The sequence below is a fragment of the Onthophagus taurus genome, chromosome 1 (assembly GCF_036711975.1).
Source record: "Onthophagus taurus isolate NC chromosome 1, IU_Otau_3.0, whole genome shotgun sequence".
Taxonomy (NCBI): domain Eukaryota; kingdom Metazoa; phylum Arthropoda; class Insecta; order Coleoptera; family Scarabaeidae; genus Onthophagus; species Onthophagus taurus.
The window spans coordinates 32,827,915-32,850,682 of record NC_091966.1 but is presented as its reverse complement, the minus strand read 5'-3'; the positions used below and the strand labels follow the sequence as shown (position 1 = coordinate 32,850,682).

The 22,768-nt window shown below is 30.8% G+C and overlaps 5 protein-coding genes across 5 annotated transcripts in view; 3 read left to right on the top strand and 2 right to left on the bottom strand.

Annotated features, from left to right (window-relative positions):
• LOC111428891 (Glucose transporter 1) overlaps positions 1-7,348 on the top strand; it is a 92,590-nt gene extending 85,242 nt beyond the window's left edge. Inside the window, exon 10 of the mRNA XM_071200017.1 lies at positions 46-7,348. Within this exon, the coding sequence (XP_071056118.1) occupies positions 46-136 (91 nt within the window). The 3' untranslated portion in view covers positions 137-7,348. The remainder of the gene's footprint in view (positions 1-45) is intronic.
• A 3,993-nt stretch (positions 7,349-11,341) lies between these two features.
• LOC111428682 (lysozyme-like) lies at positions 11,342-12,566 on the bottom strand. The gene is made up of 3 exons (XM_023064332.2): positions 12,358-12,566; positions 11,852-12,022; positions 11,342-11,656 (listed from the first exon to the last, which is right to left on the bottom strand). The coding sequence occupies exons 1-3, from the start codon at positions 12,422-12,424 to the stop codon at positions 11,442-11,444; spliced, it is 453 nt and encodes a 150-aa protein (XP_022920100.2). The 5' UTR covers positions 12,425-12,566; the 3' UTR covers positions 11,342-11,441.
• Positions 12,567-17,298: 4,732 nt separating this feature from the next.
• LOC111428701 (mediator complex subunit 27) lies at positions 17,299-18,641 on the top strand. Its single transcript, XM_023064354.2, has 4 exons — positions 17,299-17,681; positions 17,748-18,017; positions 18,073-18,373; positions 18,428-18,641. The coding sequence occupies exons 1-4, from the start codon at positions 17,497-17,499 to the stop codon at positions 18,557-18,559; spliced, it is 888 nt and encodes a 295-aa protein (XP_022920122.1). The 5' UTR covers positions 17,299-17,496; the 3' UTR covers positions 18,560-18,641.
• Positions 18,568-19,279, bottom strand: LOC111428711 (uncharacterized). Its single transcript, XM_023064365.2, has 3 exons — positions 19,120-19,279; positions 18,947-19,068; positions 18,568-18,894 (listed from the first exon to the last, which is right to left on the bottom strand). Exons 1-3 carry the CDS (start codon positions 19,180-19,182, stop codon positions 18,582-18,584), a joined length of 498 nt encoding a protein of 165 aa, XP_022920133.1. The 5' UTR covers positions 19,183-19,279; the 3' UTR covers positions 18,568-18,581.
• A 51-nt stretch (positions 19,280-19,330) lies between these two features.
• On the top strand, positions 19,331-20,452 carry LOC111428690 (THO complex 3 homolog tex). The gene is made up of 3 exons (XM_023064343.2): positions 19,331-19,510; positions 19,571-20,094; positions 20,149-20,452. The coding sequence occupies exons 1-3, from the start codon at positions 19,331-19,333 to the stop codon at positions 20,405-20,407; spliced, it is 963 nt and encodes a 320-aa protein (XP_022920111.1). The 3' UTR covers positions 20,408-20,452.
• Positions 20,453-22,768: the final 2,316 nt, after the last annotated feature.

The window sequence follows — 22,768 nt, the reverse complement described above, 5'->3', positions numbered from 1 at the left end:
AACAGAAAATGATTGCTGTGGATAATTAAATGAAATTTTTTGTAGCAACAAGTCAAGTCCGAATGGGACAGATGTGAGAGGAACTTGGCGTTTTGCACGTGACAGTCCCGTTTTTAGACGGAATCCAGCCGTATGACGGCTGAAGAAGAAAATTATCGCTACAATTAAAGGCGTCGAATCCTTGTTACTAACGTTTTTATTATTATTATTATAAGAACGAAAGAATTACACAAAATACATAATACACACAAAGAAAAAAAACTTTTTATTAACAAAAAGAAAAAATTAAAGCATAACGAAAAGTGTTACTTTCTTATTATTAATAAATAATATTGTAGATAGGTAGGAGAAGACGAAGTGAAATATTAAAGTTATTGTTAAATCCTTGAAAGTAAAAATAATCCAAAAGCGTTTTAATGAAATTCCATTTAAATAAATTCACTGCCAAAAGTGTAAAAAATTCAAATATTCCTTTTTAAATTTAACCTTCATTTCTAAGAATAAAAAAATAACAATAACTTTGCTATTTCTCTGAGCCAAATGATTCTAAAGTACGTGGGTACAATATAATAGTATCGAAAGAGCAAAAAATAAGTATATTATATATACAATTAATGAAACCAAAAAAAAATAAATAAATACATGAGGATTCGTTCGTATTTTGTGATCTAAGTAGAACCGCTCAGTTTTTATTAGCAAAAAAAAATAAAAATGGTAAGGAAAAATTAAAAAAAATCGTACGTATTGTATAATTAAAAACTAATTAACTATAATGGCGTAAAAAGAATAAAGAATTAAGGTCGAAGTCTTAAACGCAGCGCATGTAAACGAATCTACTCACGCGTATTTTGTAAAATTTAAATGAAAAAAAAAACCAAACAATAACGATGACGATTATTTTGTACATAGTTCCCCACACGAAAAAAAATTATTGCTTAAACGATAAGCGAATTTATTAGTTAAAAAACTTTTTTGTTAAATTAATTTGGAATTTAAAAATAATTTAATTTTGTTTTATCTTAACTGTACAGATATTAAACATTAAAAAATAATAACGATGTACTTTTAGCGGAACATTTTTCTCAAACAAGCACCAAAGTATATTAAAAAAATGTTATATCGAACACGATCTTATTTATTCTGTGATATACATAAATATTTTTTTTCGTTGTTAATGTTATCGTTAAAACAGAAAATTAATTACGATTAGAAGTAATTTTAATAAATTGTTTCAGTCAAAATTAGAATTGAGTGAAATGAAGTAGATGAATTCTTAAAAATTAAAGTGAAATGATATTTTTTTCGAGATTTAATGATTTATTTTGGCCATCTTGAAGAGAAACTGGGATGTTAATTATGATATTAATAGTGTATTGCTTTGATGTGTATATAAAGACGAAAATATTATGTCAAAATTCACCAAACGCTATTTATTAGAGTCTACTGATCGATGGTGCTTTATCAATAGAAACGATTTTTGTCAATCTCGCAGATATGTTCTTAAATATCTTGAGAATTAATACTGGCATCGTTGATACTGGTATGTGGTATAAAGCAGCAACGATTGATACATATTCCCCAGAAAAACAGCTTTTATGACATACCAACTTAAAATTTTTTGTGTTTTGCAAAAGATTGTATCAATCAGGTTAATATAAAAACAGCAATTTTATTAGCAGTTCGTGCAAATTGTTTTAGAGATATTGTTCCATTCCATGCTGGATCTTCATATGAATGCAAAAGCAGTTAGCTCGCTTGCATCGAAAATATATAATTTTCTACCGCTCAGATTTAAAAAGGCAACACCATCTATGAGGCAAATACATTGTGTTCATAATATCTAATTGTTTTATGTTTGAAATTGCGATTATTTACAGCTTAGGTAGAAAAAAGTATATATGGTTACTTTAAATATTTTTCTGTTTTCAGATTATAATTTAAGAATTTTACAGATTCGGTTTCGTCGCAAGTTACCAAGACAATATATAGTAGTATCTTTTATTAGAAGCATTAAATGATTGTGTAATAGTTATCGATGTATGTTGTTAATTTTGCATTGCTGAAATTACTCTATATAGGCGAACTACAATGTTTGCTGAGGCTGCAAGATCAACTTCATTGTATAATTTGATTTCACAAGTAACTTGCTCCGCTTGTCAGGCATAAATTTCAAAACGAGTAAGCAAACCCTGCTATGCCTTAATCTGGTTAAACATATTGGTCCATTTACTAACGGGTCATATTCATGTGGAACTATGTATTTTTGATTTTGAATTGTTCTTGAAATGTAAAACTCCAGTATACAGTAAGAGGTTGTGTAGCTATACAGTATTTGTAAAGCCATGTGTTTGGACGAAGATTGAGTATTGATTGCTGAATATCATTTCATTCAGTATGGTTCTTTATTAGATGCTCAATTTATGAAATTGAAAATCACTCAGCATCATCCTCTTCAACACCAATTTTTGATTGGTGCTTTCTCATTTTTGAATAGGATTTTTGACTCAACTTCATCTTTACTTTCTAACCAATTATTAACAATATCTTCCAGCACACTTTATCGCAAAATGTTTTTCAAACAAAAAGAAAGTATCCATGTAAAATCTTGATCATATTGTTTAGTAGTTGGATTTTAGGAACATTATACAACTCAAAAGGATGCGAAATGTTGACGGAAAATACCTTTCTAATTTTTTTATATTATAATTACCAAATTATTTTGTTATTCCTCTAATAACAAAAAAGTTGTGAGGATGAATAGGAATACCAGGTATCTGAGAGCAATCTCGCTGAATTACACGATGATTTAAATTTTATTTTATCTTTCATTTCTTTTAAAATTTTAATATCTTTATAGAATTCCACACTTCTATGGAAAAATTAATACTTTTTTTTGATTAGACAGAGAGCATTAGTTGGACATTATTATTTTATCAATAATATCAAATTTATCAAATAAAATTGTCGTCAATAAAAGTCACAAATCTGAAGGAGAATTTAATTTAATTCGTCTAAGTCGATCGCTTCTTGAGTTATTTCCATTTAAATGCATTAAAGTAATTTTATTGCTATATAGTCTTATTTCAAAGTCATTTCTTGGTGGTATCTTATAGATACTATGTTATTTCATTCAAAAACATTGAGTTTTAAGTCAATTACATGCGTTTTAGATATTTGTTCACGTGGGATGACAAACAAATCAAAGAGTAAAATATATAAATAAAAGGCATACTTAAACGAATTCAGTAATTGTTAAGAAGAGTTATTTTTTAATGTAGCTCTTCTAGTATTATTTAACGATAACCATTCATGATATGCTAATTTTGAATTCCTACCTCAACAAATGGGTGTAGAGTGGGGCTGAAATTAATTGAAAATATTAAAAGCGTCTTTAACTTAATCTACTTTTGTTGCAGCATTTTTACAATGAATCACCAGAATTTGAAACTGAACAGAACAGAACCGAAATTAGTTTAGATTTAACTTAATTAGCACAGTTTAAAGTATTTGTCAACATTGAAAAAGAAGAACTAAGTTGTAGGAAATTCGTCGTTCCTAGATTGAACCTCATCATAAACGAATTTTTGAAAGTATAACTTACAGGAAATAGAATTTTTATTATTACCAAAATATTACCAATGCATTTATGTCTTACTTCATACGATACATATCTAACTTCTCATCAATTACGTTTTCTCATACTTCATATAATCCTTGTAAGCAATTCAGAGTCAATTTAAATCGGTTTTTATTCAACATCAGTCTAAATTATACTACGCCATTCTCCGAAACTCACAAATCTTCCAAATTGCTAGCCACAAATAAAAGGTTTCTAATAACATTACATTGTTTTGCTCAAATCAGTTACTCAATTTAGCATGAATTTGAAGAAATGGCTATCTTACTAAAATGGTAGAACCTCAAATATACAGTGCGCAGCAATATTATGAAACAGACGTTAACAAAAACTATTTTGCAAAATAGGCACGACGATATTGTACGAATAACAATATAAACATTATTTTGGAGAAAAAGTTTTTGAATGTACAACTTTTAATTTTTTTGTTGCTAAAGATGAAATTAGACATAAAATTATTTCGGTTTTAATACGTTTTGTAAAAACGCATTAAGTATTTTTGACTTTTTGGACAAAGATTAAAACAATTAAACAATGCATTTATCTTTGGTTGCAAAAAATTTAAATCTAAACCTTTAAATACGTTTTTCTCGAATTATACGTAAAAAAAATACTCTTTCTGATTCAGCGAACAAATTCAATGATACCATATAAAGATATTGATGGCGTCAACTCATAGAGATATAACATAGAGAAAATGGCATAATGTGAGTTATGATTAATCAAAATTAACAGGTCATGGCTTTTTTAACTATACCCTTTGTTGTCACTTTTTTTTGAACATATTCCATAATTTTTCCGAGTTCTGTATATGTTTAATAAAGCTTAAATTGAATGCTGGGAGCGCAAAAATTGTCGTTCTGAAGTTTGCCACTGCAACAAGATCAAAACAAAATGTGATACAGATGCTATCTACTGACAACTGGACGTAGATAATTGTGTTACGTTCCAATAAAATATACCAAGCGCATTTATTCTCAGTGACTAAATTGTTTTCAATATTTTTGCGACGTCCCTACAGATGTCTTGACCTTTTGCTACTGGCATCTTTTGAACTTCACACTTAATTTCTTGTTTTGACACCTTCATTTTTCTTTTGGCGTTTGAGCAACTATGAAGTTTAATCCTTTATCGTTACTGGTTTCTGGTCTCTTCTGGAATTCTAATTCTGCATGCGTGTGGAATTCAAAATATGTAAATGATGATGTTCATAATGTATCACATCATCTTATTATAATTATCTGGATACTTTTGAGCAGGGTTCGTTTTACATTAACTTGATGAATCATTCATGGCAAAATTTGTTATGCTTTTTATCACGGTGCAGATGGTGTTATTACATTTGCTTGTGATGACGTCCAAGATCGTTGTTGGTGTTTTCTATTGTCTCACTTCAAATTGATAAAACGATTGATAATCTTGATTTAAATCGAATTGCTACTCAAACTATGCCCCTAATATTAAAATTACGAGTATACCAACCGACATTTTGGCTAAATGGTGCCATAAGAGATTTATGAGGTTTTCGACCCCTTAACATGTATATTTATTTGGGTATTTATTAAAAAAAAACTTTTTTGAAGCATGTGTAATAATTTACGCCAATCGTATGTATAAATTTAACGACATGGAATGTTGTTAAGGTAATTTACTATTACACCTCGATATGGAATGCACTATACAAGAAATTTAAATAGTGCAGTCTTAAATGAGTTAATTTTAATTTAAATGAAGAATATTTTAAATTTGAAACGATTTTTTATCTTTCCACTTTTACAAAAATCTCTAAATTAATCTTCAAATAAAGAATTATTTATTTAACAGTTAATCATAAATAAAACATCTTGAAATCACATCATTATAGTTTTAACTGAAACATTTTACAAAATTTAATTCTAACAAAATAAAATAATTCTTATATCGATTAAGTTTCTGTATTAAAGATAACATTATTTTTTTAATTATTTATCGGAATGAAACTTTAAAATTTTTTATTTAAACCTCTTCAATATATAAAAAAAAATCGTTAATTATCATATAAATTTATACATCATGAGCAGTTAGCATAACTTAAATAAGTTTGAATAAAATTTGAATTTACGTTATCAATCAGGCAATACGTTTTTAATCGACGTATTAACTTAAACTTGTGAATAAACATTACGAGTGTGTCATTCTGTAATCTGCAAATAACGAAAACCCAGTGACGACAACAAAAAAAACAGAGTAAAAATAATAAAAGTGGAGTTTCCGTTACAGGAAAAAACTAATTACTCGGTAGCGATTACAACAATTTCTGAAAACAACATAAAAACCACAAACCAAACGAAATTTTTAAAAGATTATAATTTTTGGATATTGGATATTGGATCATTAAAGTTTATTAACGTACATTAACGATCAATTAACTTAAATGAAGCCATTTCAATAAAAATTTTTAAAGTTTCAAAACATTAATTTAACATTTTCTTTAATTTTTAATTAAAAAACGCAATGCTTTGTCAGCGATATATAACCCGTACCATAGTGATTAGGCGAAAAACTCAATAGATAATGAAAAAGTGCGTAGTTAGGAACAAAAAAAATATTGAATAAGTTGAATTATACGAGGATATTTATTACAACAAGAAAAAATAAAAAAAAAATATTAAAGATCTTACATAATAAAAATTGTTTCTTTATTTTTTGATAATATTACATCAAATTATTTTTTAAAATTTATTTAATTTAAAATTATTTTTTATCTCAACAATGCATCAACCGTCGTCTGAATATTTTAGTCAATTAAATTTTTCGAAAATTTGGACGGACGTAAACGCATAAGGGCCTAAAAACCTTCTCTATTAGAAAAATTAGAATTTATTTCGATGTAATTTTATCAAAATTTAAAAAAGAATTAGTAAGATAATTATGGAAAGAAAAAAGGAACACTTATAAAGGGGAACTAAGGAGCAAGACGATTATTCTAAATGTATATATTGTTACATATAAATAAAAATAATCATATATTTAAAAAATAAAAAATGTAATCTCAAATGTACTATTTGTTTTTCAACACCTTTTCTAAACTTTATTTTAAATTTTTTGATTATAGTTTTTGTATTTGATTCTAAAATATAGAAACGAAAACAACAGTACATTTGAAATAAAACAAGAATGAATGTTAACGAGCGAATGAAAAAAATACGTTAAAAATTTAAACGAAAAAAAGTGTTATTTTGACGACCACGTTTAAAAAGAAAAAATTAATAATTTATTAATTATTGAATTTTTGATAGGGGATATCAAAATTTTAACCACCGTGAGTACGGATTATGTTCCTCTTGAACAAGTAAAATTATACGTATTTATAGTTTTTTATACTTAATGCGCAACAGATTAAATTTAAAAAAATGATAAGAAAAATTATGTGAACGAACATTTTCTTTATGGATTTGGAAACGTTTTAAAAGATTTGTAATTATTATTAAAAAGAATTATTATCATTGAAAAAAAAAAATGTAAATGAATCGAGATGAAAGGAAAGAAAAAAATAAAAAAAAAAACATTTAAAAAGGTACTTTGAGTACGTACTTTTTAGGTGAAGAAAGGATGATTGAAGATCGAATGGAGTCAGATGCTAGTTTTAGACTTATGTTATAAAAATTATGGAAATTACGAAACATGTAAAGTTTCCTCAACGCAATAAATTCTATCTCTATGACTAAAAACGTATTTTTATTTCTTATTGATTGTTTCCTTCTTGAAGTACTTTATTATTTATTAAGTATTTTATTACTGTAATCATATAAACATACTTACCAATTTAATAGGAGTTCTCATATTTATGATAGTTTTGAAAGAGTTCTGTATTTGCTTCAACCACTTTTCAATAAAACTTATTTTAAATTAAACTTCGTTTTTTGCACTTTAATGGATTTTTAATTTTTACTCAACCGGTTTCACTGTGTTTACACAGCATCTTCAGGAGATATCCTACATAAATACAAATTTTCTTAAATAAATAAAACTTACGTCAATTCCTTACAAAATATACATTAGATTCATTCATTCAGTGAGGAATTGCCAAATGAATGAATCTAATGTATATTTTGTAAGGAATTCATTCAGTGAGGAATTGCCAAATGAATGAATCTAATGTATATTTTGTAAGGAATTGACGTAAGTTTTATTATTGTATTAATTTAAGAATTCACTTAATTTAGCACGTTAATCCGAGATTTATTTAAGAAAATTTGTATTTATGTAGGATATCTCCTGAAGATGCTGTGTAAACACAGTGAAACCGGTTGAGTAAAAATTAAAAATAAAAATCCATTAAAGTGCAAAAAACGAAGTTTAATTTATACACATAAAATGGAAAGAAAATCACCACGAAATAAAACTTATTTTATTTATCGGAACAAGCAACAATTGCTCTGTGAAGATGACATCATTACTAACATACTAACATATTTACTTTGGTTTCTTCAGATATGACATCGCAACCAAAATTACTGATAAGATTATTAATTTTTAATGAGCAGTAAAAATCTAAAACTAGAATCTTTAGGGTTACACCACACTTTTATTAAAATACTGTTAGACGTTTCGGATACTATCTTGTAACCTTCTTAAGCAAACAAGTTCACAAATACTTTTCTATACATAATAATTAACGAAGGAATAGGACAAGGAGATTTCATCAATTCTTTTGATAATGGATCGAATTATGAAAGAGACCAAAAGCAGCATACCGAATGATCAGACTTAACATTAACATTATATATTACGCGGGCGACGTAAGCGATAGCGCGAACAAGAGGATGATTTCCAACGATTAGTCCATCCTGCCAAACGATATAATATGCAGATATCAAAACTGAAAACTTAATGTATGGTGATAAGTCAAGAAGCAATTCGATGTAAGATACAAATAGACGATGTAATAATAGAACAGGTGATCTGCTTCAAATACTTGAGGGTTGAGAAAACGAGTAACCAAAATATCATCGCAGCAACATGAAGCCCAACTGTGAGAGCAAGATAAATGGTAGGGTCCCGAGAAATAAGTATACGAGAATACAAGCCAAGTTGAAAATATATAAAGCTATGATAAAACCAGCATTATTAGAATAAAGAAAATAAGGACAACTGAAATAAAGGTGCTCAGAATCATATTGGGCGTGATACTGAGAGATAGACAGACCAGCAAATCATTCAGATGTGGAAAATCATTCGCCATGTGGTCCAAGACGACGAAAAAGAAATGGAAGGGGAATGTGGAGAGAATGGACGAGGATCGGTTGGCTCGTATATGCATAACGAAGAAACCAATAGGAAGAGTACCACCAGGACGATCAACCAAGGGATGAGCCTAGAATTGGTTAACCTCGTGTACATAATGAAACATCCAACACAAACAGGAGCTACCCCTAGTCGAACGAAGAAAAAAACAGTGTTTTAATAGTTGCTCAACATAGTACGTAATACATAATACATAATGTAGTTATTTCTAACAACGCCGATCGTGAAAGCCTACCGTCAATCTGTTATAGAACATGATAAAGATTCTCGCTTCCTTATAGAAATCATCAAGGTCACAGTATTCTTCCCAAAGATTTCCTTCGACAGTATAGCAAAGACTTTCACTTTATCTGTATTTTGGCCATCGCTCCAAATATGTTGTTAACATAACCGAATCTTCCAACCTAATCAGCTTATAATTTTGTTCTAAGTTGTTGCAGATTGCTCATGTGTCGCCAATGCTTGAATTTGTTCTTTTTTCAAATCCTTCAATCTCTGACTGTTCGTCATTATTAATTAATTCATCCGTGGTAACTTTTTCATTTTCGTAAACAAAATCCCTAGTTTTTGAAGCAAACGGTGTCTCCTTGGATTTCCTAGCTTCTTCCGTGTTTGTGGCTTCATCAGCTGTCAATTTGGATCGTTGTAACATAAACATATAATAGAAATTTTCTAAAGTTATATGATCTGTTTAAAAATATAAAATATAATGACGTCTAGCTTAAGACATTTATAGATAATGGTTTTGTCGTTTGTACTAGATAATAAATACTCATCTAATATGTTTGAGACGAGCTGAAAGATTTTGCACCGCCAATAACTTGGTTTGGTTGATTATGATTTTGAATTTACAATCATATAAATAGAGTCTAAAGTGTTGCACTGGCTAAACAATACTAAGGAATTCGCAATTTATTGTTGAATAATTGCAATGATATGCTGAGTGACATCGTTAGTCAAAACAACACAGTTTTGTGTTCAATCATACAATCACATCACGACAGAAATCAGAGTATTGTAATAAATTAATACAACCATGTATTAATTTTGAAGCAGATCAAAAATCAAAGCTGAGATTTTTCTTGAGTAATTTATATAGAGGCTGAGCTAAATCACAGAATCATTAGTATATCAACAGTAATAGGATGCCAATCCTAGCAATGTCCGGGAATGATTGAAATTTAACTTAGGAACGTTGGACAACCTCAACATTACCTACTCGATCATCACGTAACATTGATGTAGTCAAGCGCTCAGTTGACTCTGGTCGCAGTTGTCGACAAATTCTTCATCAAAATCTTCTTTTCTTTGTGTAAGATGGTTTTTGTTCATAAATTGAGAGATAAGTTAGAATCTGAATTAATCAGAATTCTCAGTAATGAAGCATGTTTCAATCTTTATGGCTGTGTTAACAAGCACAATTTGCGCTATTGAAGTGAAAATAACTCAAGAAGTATCATTGGTCATTGATGTTTTTGCTCCAACCTTTGAAGAATTTCATTTGGAAAATGTCTAATTTGAACAGGATGGAGCGACGAGGGACACACAACACTGCAGGGACATATTTCATGATTCTTTCAATTGGGTTACCTCAAAACCGAGGTTTATATATAAATTTCCTAATAACTTAACAAAGCCTAACGGAATCAATCAGCACTGATATTCGCCGTATTTCACATGAAATGCTACAAAGTATTATTCCAAAGTTCAAATTTTGCTAGCTGCAGGGTCTGGACAAGGATGAACATCACATGATTTTCAAAACTAAGGAGAGGAAACTTTATTTCTAACACTCCGTGTATCTCTCAGATAAATTGCTTTAATTATGTCTTTAGTTTTTTTTTGTGTAACTAGTTTCGGCACTCGGCCATCATAAGAGGCAATGTCAAATGGTAAAAGGTTAAGATATCAAACATTATTTCTTGAAACTTTTACACAGGTATAAATAATGTTATAACTTATAGACCAGTTTAAGTGTATTCATAGTCTATGCAATTGTAATTAATTTTCTTCAAAAACATTTTAAATGATCCCAAGGGTTTCACATAAGATGAGGAAGCTAAACCCAAAGTTTACAATTTTTTTGTTAGAACCGTTTCTAATTGGCTCTCATAATATCTCTGTTATAATATACTCTCATATCGAATTAGATTTGTAATTTTTGTAACATTTTGTGTTGTCAATATAAACTATACAAAGTACGAGCTTAAATAGAAACCAGTCTAAAATTATGATTACAATTAAAATTTCTTACTTTTTACCAAAAATAAACTAAAAGATTATTTTTAAACTCGTTTTTTATTATTTCTTTAAAGAAATTCCGTCCATTTAAGTTACAGTGCCTTTTTGACCTTGAATATTATTAACATTCAATTTAAAGTTACGTAGGAACAAAAATAAAAGCAAGAAAATTCTTAAAAAAAAAAATTTATTTAAAAAATTAAAGTCATAATTAATAAAAATAAATATTAATACATAAAATTTTAGATCTTAATGACATGTTTAGACACTTCTCACTTCAAATAGAACAATTATAATATCTCTCGGCATATTGTCTACCATAAGCACTCCTAAACAAATCCAATTCACATCCATAACCACCATTAAAGTTAATCATTGCATAATCGGTACAATCAGTAACACCATCTTTATTACAATCCTTTGCAAATCTTGCTACGTAGTATTTAACAATTTTTTTCGCACAAGTGTAATCTAATGCACATTTCTCAAATGCTGAAAAAAATGTCATAAATATTAATAATATAAAATTAAAGAAAAACCTCTATGATGATTATTTTTCTCAAGATTTGAATTGATGAAACATAAAGGAATCTTTTTATAATTAGGTAGACGATATTTATTGATGAAGGAGTACAATTTATTGTTTCACGGTTAACAATAATTTGTATTTACGTTACATAAATTTACCTTTTTTTGTCGGATCCATATCTCGACCTTTAGTGGCATCATCATAATATGGTTTACTAAGTAAATAAGGTCCACAAAAACCATCTGTACATGGAAAATTAATATCACAATTTGAGGATGCGACACATAAACATCGAAGGCATTTATCGTCTAAATTACTTACGAAGATATCTAAAAAAAAACATGTATAAGAAGAAAAGGATAAGCAAAAAAATTATCATTAATCTTTGTTAATATTCTTTTTTGTGTATGGACCATGATATCATATCCTGTATCTAAACTGGAATTACCAGGCCAAAGGCAATAAAGAATCAAGTATAATAACAAAAAACCTTATTGTTCCAAAGAAACCGAAAAGGAAATCCGGGCAGTTTTAAAACCGCCCACGACAACCATATAAAAATTATACTTTAAAATTAATACAAGTCGAAATCCACTGCGACAAAATATTAGAAACAACAATAGCTTAAAAATGTCTTGTCCGTGAAATTAGACCATTTACTTACCTTGTAAAAATACTTCCTGGTAAAAATTCAAAAGCACAACAAAAAGAAATAAATTTTTAACACTCATTGTTCTTTAAAGTACAAGATTTGAAAACACCAAACTCAAGATAAAAACTTAAGAGAAATTAGAAATGAAAGCGGCACCGTCTCCACGTGAGTATCTCTTAAAAATTCGCGGTCATCATAACTGGATTTCAAACCGGACTACTTTAATAGAGTAAATGAGAACTGATCTTTCTGTTTTTATACAACCAGAATCCCCACTTTAACAGGTTTTACCTTATCTCCTATTCCCGTCTACTAAAACCACATCCGTTCATCCTACTTTAAAAATATTTATAACTTTCTGTATTATTTATAAACTATTCATTAAAACAATTCAATATTCAGAATTAAATTTAATAATAAATTAAGATTTCATTTTCAAAATTGAATTATAAATCTTTTATAATGTTGCCAACAGATGTCGCCACATCAAATTAACCTCCTTAAAACAAAACTCAATAAATTAAGTTGAAATAATGGATGTTATTAATTTCTACTTGCGGTTTTGCGTCGTTTAAGAAATAATTTTGCTTAATTTTAACGAAATTAAGGTTAATTATCAAAATCACATATAAACTTTGCTTTATCTAGAGCAACTAAGAGATACAGAATTATTTATTGGCCAGTACTGTTTATTGATTCAATAGATATTGGCACAGTCCAAATATATTGTCTTCTGTTCTATATATATATATATAGAAGTGCGATAAGCACAACGCCAACTCTATTAATGAATTTTCTGATTGGTCTATCTCCTTTGCATTTGCACATAGAGGTGGCTAGAACTGCCCTTTACAGGTTTAAGCAATATGCTCAAAACTGCTCCGACATGTATTACCAATGGGCTGCGAAAGACACTATAAGCACTGATATTGTCAAATCTGACGACATTGATATGCTATCAGCATACCAGATTGTACTGCCTGAACGGTAGTCCTGGATTGAAAACGTAAATTCTTTGGTTCAGGCAGATATTTGCTTATTCACAGATGGATCAAAAATGCTGGAAGGGGTCACACTGAGTTGTGATAACAGAGTTTCTCTGATTTGGGCGCCAGGTCACTAGTGGTGCCTACGAGAGTCTCGTTTTCAAGAGTCTCGTCTCGTTTTCGAGACAATACTCGGACAAGACAAGACGAGACTTTCATTGGTCTCGTACGAGAGTCTCGCAGGTAAGTATTTCTGCAAATAATATCTGCAATATTTCTGTAAATATATTCGTATCTTCACGCTGGAATTCCAGTAATGATATGTTGAAAGTACCTCTTGACGGTAGACATGAACTTGGTGCATTGTGTCAAAATGTTGTTGATTTAAAACCATATGCTCTTGAGAACGAAAAATGGATACTGCTAGAAGAAGTGCATAAATTACTAGTCAATTTTCAAATACTTTCCAAGAAACTCGGAGGAGGGCAGTACGTCAAATTACCTATGGTGGTTATATGTATCAATATACTAATAGATACTAATAGAATATAACACCAGAAACAACAACGCAATTGTACCAAAGTTTCATAGAATCAACAAGTGCAGAACGGCAAAAAGTTATTATGGTCTAAAATTATTTAACGAATTACCAGAACTCATAAGCGAGCTCCCACTGGGGACTTTCATAAGACGGGTCACTGCTATTCTAATGGGTCGCGCATTCTACAGTGTACAGGAATTTCTACACAGTAAAACGTAACCGTCAGATTGCCATCGCGTGTCATTCCTTTATCTAAAGTTTGAAATTTTTTAGTATAAGTAGTTTGTCTGTGTCTTATGTACTCCGCCAATATTTCGAATTGGCTTTTGTGTTTATTTGTAAGTGACTTGTGACAAATCGAACGACATGTAACCAAATGACGAGTGGAAAAGAATGTAAATTCTTATTTACACAAATAAAGTATTAGTTATAAAACTTGCTCAACCTCTCTTCGTCCTTCGCACATAGTCGGCTAGATCCAACAAGTTGAGGTGTGTCTTTAATCGGCAGTGCCCAGTAAAGAACCCCATTAGAACTTTAATATTGCTACGAGCAAGTCCTAAAATATTCCCGGATTTGACAGTGGCGATGTTAAAACAACTTAGCGTGTCCCATTCCAGGAGAACTGGTTCACAGTAGGCGAAGTCTCTCTTCAGCCCAGAGTCCTATGTTTGGCCATCGCAAATGATATACCAACTGCTGGCTCTGGCCCCACAAACGGTTTAGTGCAGCCTTCTCGTGTTGCTCATCTGCCGCTTCATTGTCAGCAACCCCAGAGTGACCTGGGACCCAGATCAGCGAAACTCTGTTATCACGACTCAGTGTATTTAAAGTTCTTTTATAGTCATTAACCAGAGGGCGGCTTGACTGTCTGAGAAAAATAGTCATATTCTTCACTCCTCTCTCAAGAAGGAATTTAGCACCGATATCTATAGGCTATATGTATTATAGGCGGTAAGCTTGCTTAATCCCAAGTGTCTGGCAGTATACTCCTGTCCCGAACCCTTCCGGCGTTTTTCATCTATCTGTGAACATGCAAATATCTGCCTGAACCAGAGAATTTTCATTTTCGATCCAGGACTGCCGTTCAGGCAGTACAATCTAGTATCGAGAATTAAGCATAACTATTTTTAAGAGTAAACTTAGGTTTTATTTTCTCAAGAAGTAGAAACTGCAGTACCCTGGAACTACCTTAGATAATTCGAGTAGATCCTCTAGCACACTCTATGACTACTCGCATCTCCAGATTTGCCGCAGGGGCCGAAAAGGGAATTTTTAATACACATCGTTTTTAGCAATAAATTTAGAATATATATTCTCAAGAACCAGAACCTGCTTCAACTGGGAGTACTCTAAGATAACGAGAGTAGAACCTGTAGAAAGTCATATTATTACCTCTGGATGTGCAGTAGGAGCAAAAGAATGAAGCATAGGCACAATATTGGTCATGGTCACTATATTAATACAAAGTCGAAACATTCGATATCGAACTGTTTCAAAGGCAACATCAATAAAAGTGTTAGATAGAATTTAAAGGAGATGAACGTTAAAACCACCGATAGAAACTGAGGTAGAGAAGACAATAGCTTTGAGTTCAGGACTGTAAAACAACGTTTGTTGCATTATCCAAAAAGGAGCCTAATTTCATGTGGTTATCTTAGCTATAAAGTCAAAAATATGTTTTTTCTAGTGGTTCGCAACGACCAACGAGACGAGATTTTCATAAAGTCTTGTTTCTTGTACAAGAGTCTCATAAAAGTATTGAAATCTCGTCATACATGATTTTATTGTTTTAGTGCAATAAGGAATACTTAAATACTTGCTATAATGTAAGAGTCGGAAGAGAGAATTACAGCCCTCGGCCGTGTTGGTCGCAAATGATTTTGTTTTTCACCCAATCGTTTAGGAATAACAAACATCGTGCAGATTTATTATTAAGGCGATTTTGATGTTTTCTTATAGTTAATGCAGCACCTGAGAATAATCTTTCCGCCGGGACTGAAGTAGAAGGTATGCTTAAGAAATCTCGTGCCATTAAACTTAAAATAGAAAATTCAGAAGCATGAATTTTCCACCATTGTAATACACCGAGGCATAGAATAATATTTTTGAAGCTCCTGTATCCATTCTCTTTCGGAAGGCGTAGGATTCACTGCATACAAAACATTTTTTCACTCTAGAATTTTCTGGTTCCTCCAATGCCGTTACTTTCGAACGTTGGCCGTCTGATTGATGGAAATAGGCTTTGTATACATCTTCAAATTTCTGAATCGAAGTCTCTTTTAATTCTTTGCTCCATCTTGTCATTTCAAAAACTTCTATCTTATGCCGCGGATCGAGAACTAAAACTGCAGCATAAATCTAATTAGTTTTACGATAATACTTTAATATTTTGTATCTCGCAGCCTGAAAACTAACAATAAGTTGCTTTTCGACAGCGTTTCGATCTGCCTTTCGGTCCCATGCAAATATTTTGTTCTCAATATCACTTATTAGTATATTGGTCCCCTAGAACAGATTCAAAAAAAAAATTAAAACACAATAAATATACATCTCGAGTACTGAACAACTATCGATTGGGATGTCATATTTTGATCAGGAAACCAAGGAAATTCAAGAAGTATTAGTCGAATTCGTCAAGCTTGATGCTTTGGATGCGAAATGTATTGCAAAAGCAATAGATGAGTTTTTGGCAGAAGAAGATCTTGATCCGGACAAATGTGTCGGTTTAGAAGGTGGTGTGCAAGCAATCCTACGCAGAAAATATAAAAAAGCTTTAAAACTTACATAATAATAACATAAACTTAACATGGCTTAGAAGCACTATGGCAGAATGTCGTCTCAATGGTCTTCCCATGATGAGTGTGTATAGGAAGCATATTTTTGAGAACTTTGATACTTTATTAATAATCTGGTTGACCAATTTGGTGTTTTTTATTCAATTTTTTTGTCCTGCCCCCCCTAGCCCACTGACTGGCGACGCCCTTGTATGCGCTTCTTCTAGCAGTATCCATTCTTTGTCCTCAAGAGCATATGGTTTTAAATCAACAACATTTTGACACAATGTACCAAGTCCATGTTTACCTTCAAGAGATACTTTCAATATATCATTACTGGAATTTCTGCCTGTAGATACGAAAATATTTAGAGAAATGTTGGAGATATTATTTGCAGAAATACTTACCTGCGAGACTCTCGTACGAGACGCAAGACCTCATGCACGAGACTCCAGACGAGATCTGGTCTCGAAAACGAAACTCTCGTACGCACCACTAGTTTTTTCTACCACACAATAGAAAAACACCAAAAAAGCACAACCCTTGTTTAATGTTGACTTAGGCCAGCTCAACATTATTGTATTAAAATTAAAATGTATTAGATTTTGTAATTTGTGTTGCATAACTTGGATGTATATAATTTTGAATGTAAACTCTGCCATGTTGGCAACCAAAAGTGACGCAAAGTAACGATGTATTTTAGAACATAAAAGATTAAAACGTTTTAATTCAATTGAGTGTTAAACAATCTAAATAAAACACTGCAACTTAAACTACTTCGCAACTTGTGAGGATAAACTAACCTGGTACAATAAGCTTTTCGGCCTTGAATAAAACAAGCAAAGCAATGGATCGCGATTTAGAGCAATTATATGCAGCTTTAAATGCAATTAAAGTGCTTAGATCAAACGTTGGTTCGGTTTTCGAAACAGTAAGTAATGGTTTAAGAGCAGATCATGGTGAAGAAGGAAAAGATATTAAATTTATTTCGGAACTCCAAGTTTTATTGACAACTGTCAACAATAATCTTAGGTTAGGTTTTTCAAAATATTTAATAATTGATTTTTTTTTAATTTGTTTCTTATGAATTGATTTTAGAGATGTAGAAAATGCAGTTTCAAACTTAACGCCACCTCCGGGTCCATTTAATTTGGGGAATACAACTCATTTAAGTCAAGAGACTACTCAAGAACGACAAGCTTTGTATGGACAATTAGTTAATAGTTATAAATGGACTGATAAGATACGCGAATATAGTTCTGTTGCTGGTAATATTTTACCGGGGTATGCGATACAAAAAACTTACAAGACTTTTAGTACAACGAAAAGGAGAAAACCTCAAACGAGTACTCACAACGTCCAACCTGAGTAAATCTTATTTAAATGAAATAATTCATAAAAATTAATCCGTTTTCATTTATAGAGTTATCGAAAATCATATTTTAGCTATTGATAGATTATTTACTGATATGAATATAACATTTTCAAGGCCTTTTGCGATAAATCCCATGATTCAAGTGACTTTGGGGCGAGTTTTAAAAGCAATAATAGCTTTTAAAGGCCTTATGATTGAATGGATTATGGTTAAAGCTCAAACGGAATCAAACGATATTTGGACTGAATCTAGATACATAGTTTTTAGGAAAGTTACTGAGAATAGTCACGCCGCTATGTGCCATTTTTATGCCCCAAATATGCCGGAGTTAGCTATTAAATCATACATGGTAAAAAAAATTATTCTTTAAAGGTTTAATAAATTAATTACATGAAAATTTCAGCATTGGCTTCATAGTTACATAACCTTATTTAGCCATCCTTGCAAAAAATGTGGCAACCATTTGTATGGGTGCTTACCACCAACTTGGAGGGATTTAAGGACTTTGGAACCATGCCATGATGAATGCAAATAAAAAAGAAATTTGTAAAAATAATTTATATGTTTATCTCCGAAGTATTTGATATCTTATTAAAATATAAATCTAATAAAATTTGTACATTTTTATTTTTACATTTATCTAAGTCTAATGAGGCTATTAAATAGACGGATTTATTTAATTTTTTTATGCATGCATTGCCAGCGTCTAGAAATGAAGCACAAAGAAAAGCACTTTCTGTTGGATTATAATCATTATTTTCACAATCTAAATAATGATGAAAATCGATTATAATAATTAATTCAGGTATCCTAAACCAAGTTTGGATACTATTAAAATGCTTTAAAAGCTCTCTAGTGTCTTTAAAGTACCTAAAATTAAACAAAATTAATAAAAAAAATAAATAAATTAAACATAACCTACAAAAGAGTTAAAAATTTTAATACTTCTTTAGTTGAAGGTGTTACGTTTTTAGGGAGACTCGTAATTGGTTCTGGTGAAATGAACCATACGTATTTTCCACTTTCAACCAATTTAAGAGCAATCTATTGTAATAAAATAAATTAATTATTAAATCTGATTAATGACAACTTAACCTTAAATAATCCAACAATATCGTTATCACAAACTAAAATTGACTCTAATTTATTAGAATTCATATTAATTAAGAAAAGAAACGTTTTTTTTATTATAAATTTGTTTATAATTAAATATTTAATTTGATAATAATTAAAAGTGAGGTTAGTTTTGTTGATGTTTTGAAAAGCGACAAACGTGAAAAAGTGAGGTTAAGATTAATTTTTGAAAATGTACAACAATAAAATCGAAGAATTTCGAAATTATTTTCAATCTCATAATAAATCTAAAGAATATTCTGGACATACTTCTAAAGTACATTCGGTGGGGTGGAGTTGCGATGGAAAAAGACTCGCTTCCGGTTCTTTTGATAAATCCGTTTGTATTTACACTTTGGATAAAGACCGTTTGGTATGTATTATCATTAATTATAATTAATAAGATTTAATTTAATTTTTATTTAATTTTAAGAGTAAAGAAACGACTTTTAAAGGTCACGGTGGTTCAGTAGACCAATTATGTTGGCACCAATCTCATCCAGATCTTCTAAGTACAGCAAGTGGTGACAAATCTGTTCGAATATGGGACTCAAGAATCCAAAAATGTATTGCAACAATACCCACAAAGGGAGAAAATATTAATATAACCTGGGCTCCTAATGGAGATACCATAGCAGTTGGGAATAAGGAAGATTTAGTTACTTTCATTGATGCAAGAACGCACAAAATTAAATCTGAAGAACAATACAACTTTGAAGTTAATGAAATCTCTTGGAATAATACTAGTGATTTATTCTTTTTAACAAATGGACAGGGATGTATTCATATACTTAGTTATCCCGATTTGGAACTTCAGCATATTCTAAATGCTCACCCAGGGACTTGTATTTGCATTGAATTTGATCCAACTGGGAAATATTTTGCAACGGGAAGTGCAGATGCTTTGGTAACACTTTGGGACGTTGATGAGTTAGCTTGTAAAAAAGTTTTTACTAGGTAAAATTTTAATTTTTAGTAAATTTAATTCTTAAATAATTTTTAATGTTACAGAATGGATTGGCCAGTTCGAACAATATCTTTTAGCCATGATGGTCAACTTCTAGCCTCTGCTTCAGAAGATTTAATTATTGATATAGGATTCACTGAAACAGGCGATAAAATCGCTGATATTACAGTTGAAGCGGCAACTTTTACAGTAGCTTGGCATCCATCGCAGTATTTATTAGCTTATGCTTGTGATGATAAAGATACTTACGATAGAAAAAGAGATGCAGGAAGTTTAAAAGTTTGGGGATTTCCTTCCGATTAATTTTTTTAATCTTTTTTAAAAATCAATAAAAAGAACTAAAAAGGACTTAATTCATTTTAGCATTGATTTTCCTACCCAACTCTGTTGATAGCTTATTTTCCAGTTAAATAACTTGGTAAATTGCATTCTAATCATGTAAACTTGAGTAAATTTCAAATTGATTTTATTAAATAAATTAAATCATCGACGTGTTAATAACAATTGTTAACCAAATGCTTACATGGATTTAATTAAATCGTTTAGAAACGAATAGAAACCTGATCTGTAACTGAATGGGTTATAAAGAGGGCTATAAATCGTGAATTGATTGGATGTTTCCATTTGCAAATTTAATTCACTGGGTGAAATGATTTCAATTTAAATTGAACATGTTTCAAAGAATGTTGTGGGAACAAGTTTTTTAATATATTTGTAAAATTTGATACAAGTTTACAACTTTCATAAAAACAAAGTATGATATCAAATTTAGAAATGCGATTATTGTGATAGAACAACATTTTATGAATTTGTGATTCTTAGAATCAGGTAAGCAACTAATTTATGAATACGTTTTTTGTAGGAAATTGGATATTATATGATTAATTAATTAAAAAGCACTTTTATTATACGAGCACAAATTACAATGTAAAGCGTTAATGCAAGATCATATTTTCGAAAAAGTCTTATTCTGTAAGTGAAAAAGTAATTTCAAAGTTAGTTGGGTATATTTTTCAGAATTATTTGTAGATTAGAAATAACCACTAACCATAGCAAATTAGTTACTGTAACTATGAAAAGCAGGATTTGATAGTATCGAGAATTTTCTTTTCATTTTGCTTTTCAATGCATAAATATTCGAATTACATCAAAAATTTCCATGTATCTATATTGGCAGATGATGTCTTAGAATAAAACTACTGAAAATCTTAACAAAAAGTACTATTATAGGACAAATATATTTATTAAATTTTCAGTAAAAAGAACGTTATAAAAAATCTTGGGGGAGATGTATTTCATCAAAGAAAATAATTGTTCACACTTATAGCTACTTCCAAACATTGACACGATTTCACAAGCAAATTTTCTCATTTCTTGGTATTAAACAGGCAAGTACCAACTTATAAAATTGAAATGTACCAATAATATTAAATTTTGTTTTAAATGGGTCTTCCATCGGCTAGTGTGGGGGAGCTTTATCAATATCGATAGTGAAAAGACCAAAAAAGAAAAAAAAATGTGTTCTTGGGACTTAAAATCCTGAAAACGCTTTTCAAATTCTGCCAGAAGGCTTCCCATTTTTTTTTCATTTTGTATGATACTGGGACACTTGTACTTTCCTGATACGCCTTATAAGTCGGAAAATATGACAGATTGTATGTATGGATTCTGGAGTGCGTGCGAAACTGCACAGACCAGAGTCCCAGTACAGACTCCGGTCACATCAACCAGCCTAAGGGTGCGTTTACGTTGGAGCTGTGATAAACGATACTAGCAAAACAACGACATTGTTGTCATAGTTTTATATGCAAGTGCTTATATTGGAGCGACGCGTTGTTACACGTTTGACAGCCGACTAACGATAAGAGCAACGCTAATTGTATTCCCTGTTCTCTTTGCTATTATCAGGTGTGGTCGGCATGGATATCGACTGTTTAATTAGTGAAATTTTTGTTAGATCCCCCTTGTGGTACCAAAAAGATAAAAATCACCATAACAGATTTTTCTGACAAATCATTTTCAGTTCATTTTGCGCAGCTCTTATCGCTGCTCTCATTCCAGCTCTTATCGTTTATCGCAGCTCTCGTTCCAATATAAACACCTACATATAAAACTATGACAACAATTTCATTGTTTTGTTAGTATCGTTTATCGCAGCTCCAACGTAAACGCACCCTAAGGTATTGCCAAAGGCTAGGACAGCTCCTAGAGGTGCATTAGTGATATCATCTGTTTTTGGCCATTCCTCCCCGAAGGTCCTCATTCTGAGGTCAGTCAGAGAGATCATCACACAAGATGTGTTTAACCGTCTCATCATCCTGTTCACAGGCTCGACAGAAAAGGGAGCCAGCAAGCTTCATGTTTTGAAGGTGCTTATTTACCTTACAGTGTATCGTGAGGAGACCTATGACGGTTCGAACGGCACTTTTGCCAAGCCCATGTGACAGATTATCCACTACTAACTGGTTTTCCCACAGCATCATCTTACACTTGAAAGCTTTCACACGATCATGCATATCTGTTATGTTTTGTAATATCTGCCATAAATGAAAGTTCTTGTAAAAAAAGTACGTCGGATAATAAGCTGGCATCTTGTCCTTTCACTTTCATAAAAGAGCATATTTCTTCTTTAAGTTTCCAAAATCAATCGAGAACCATAGAACA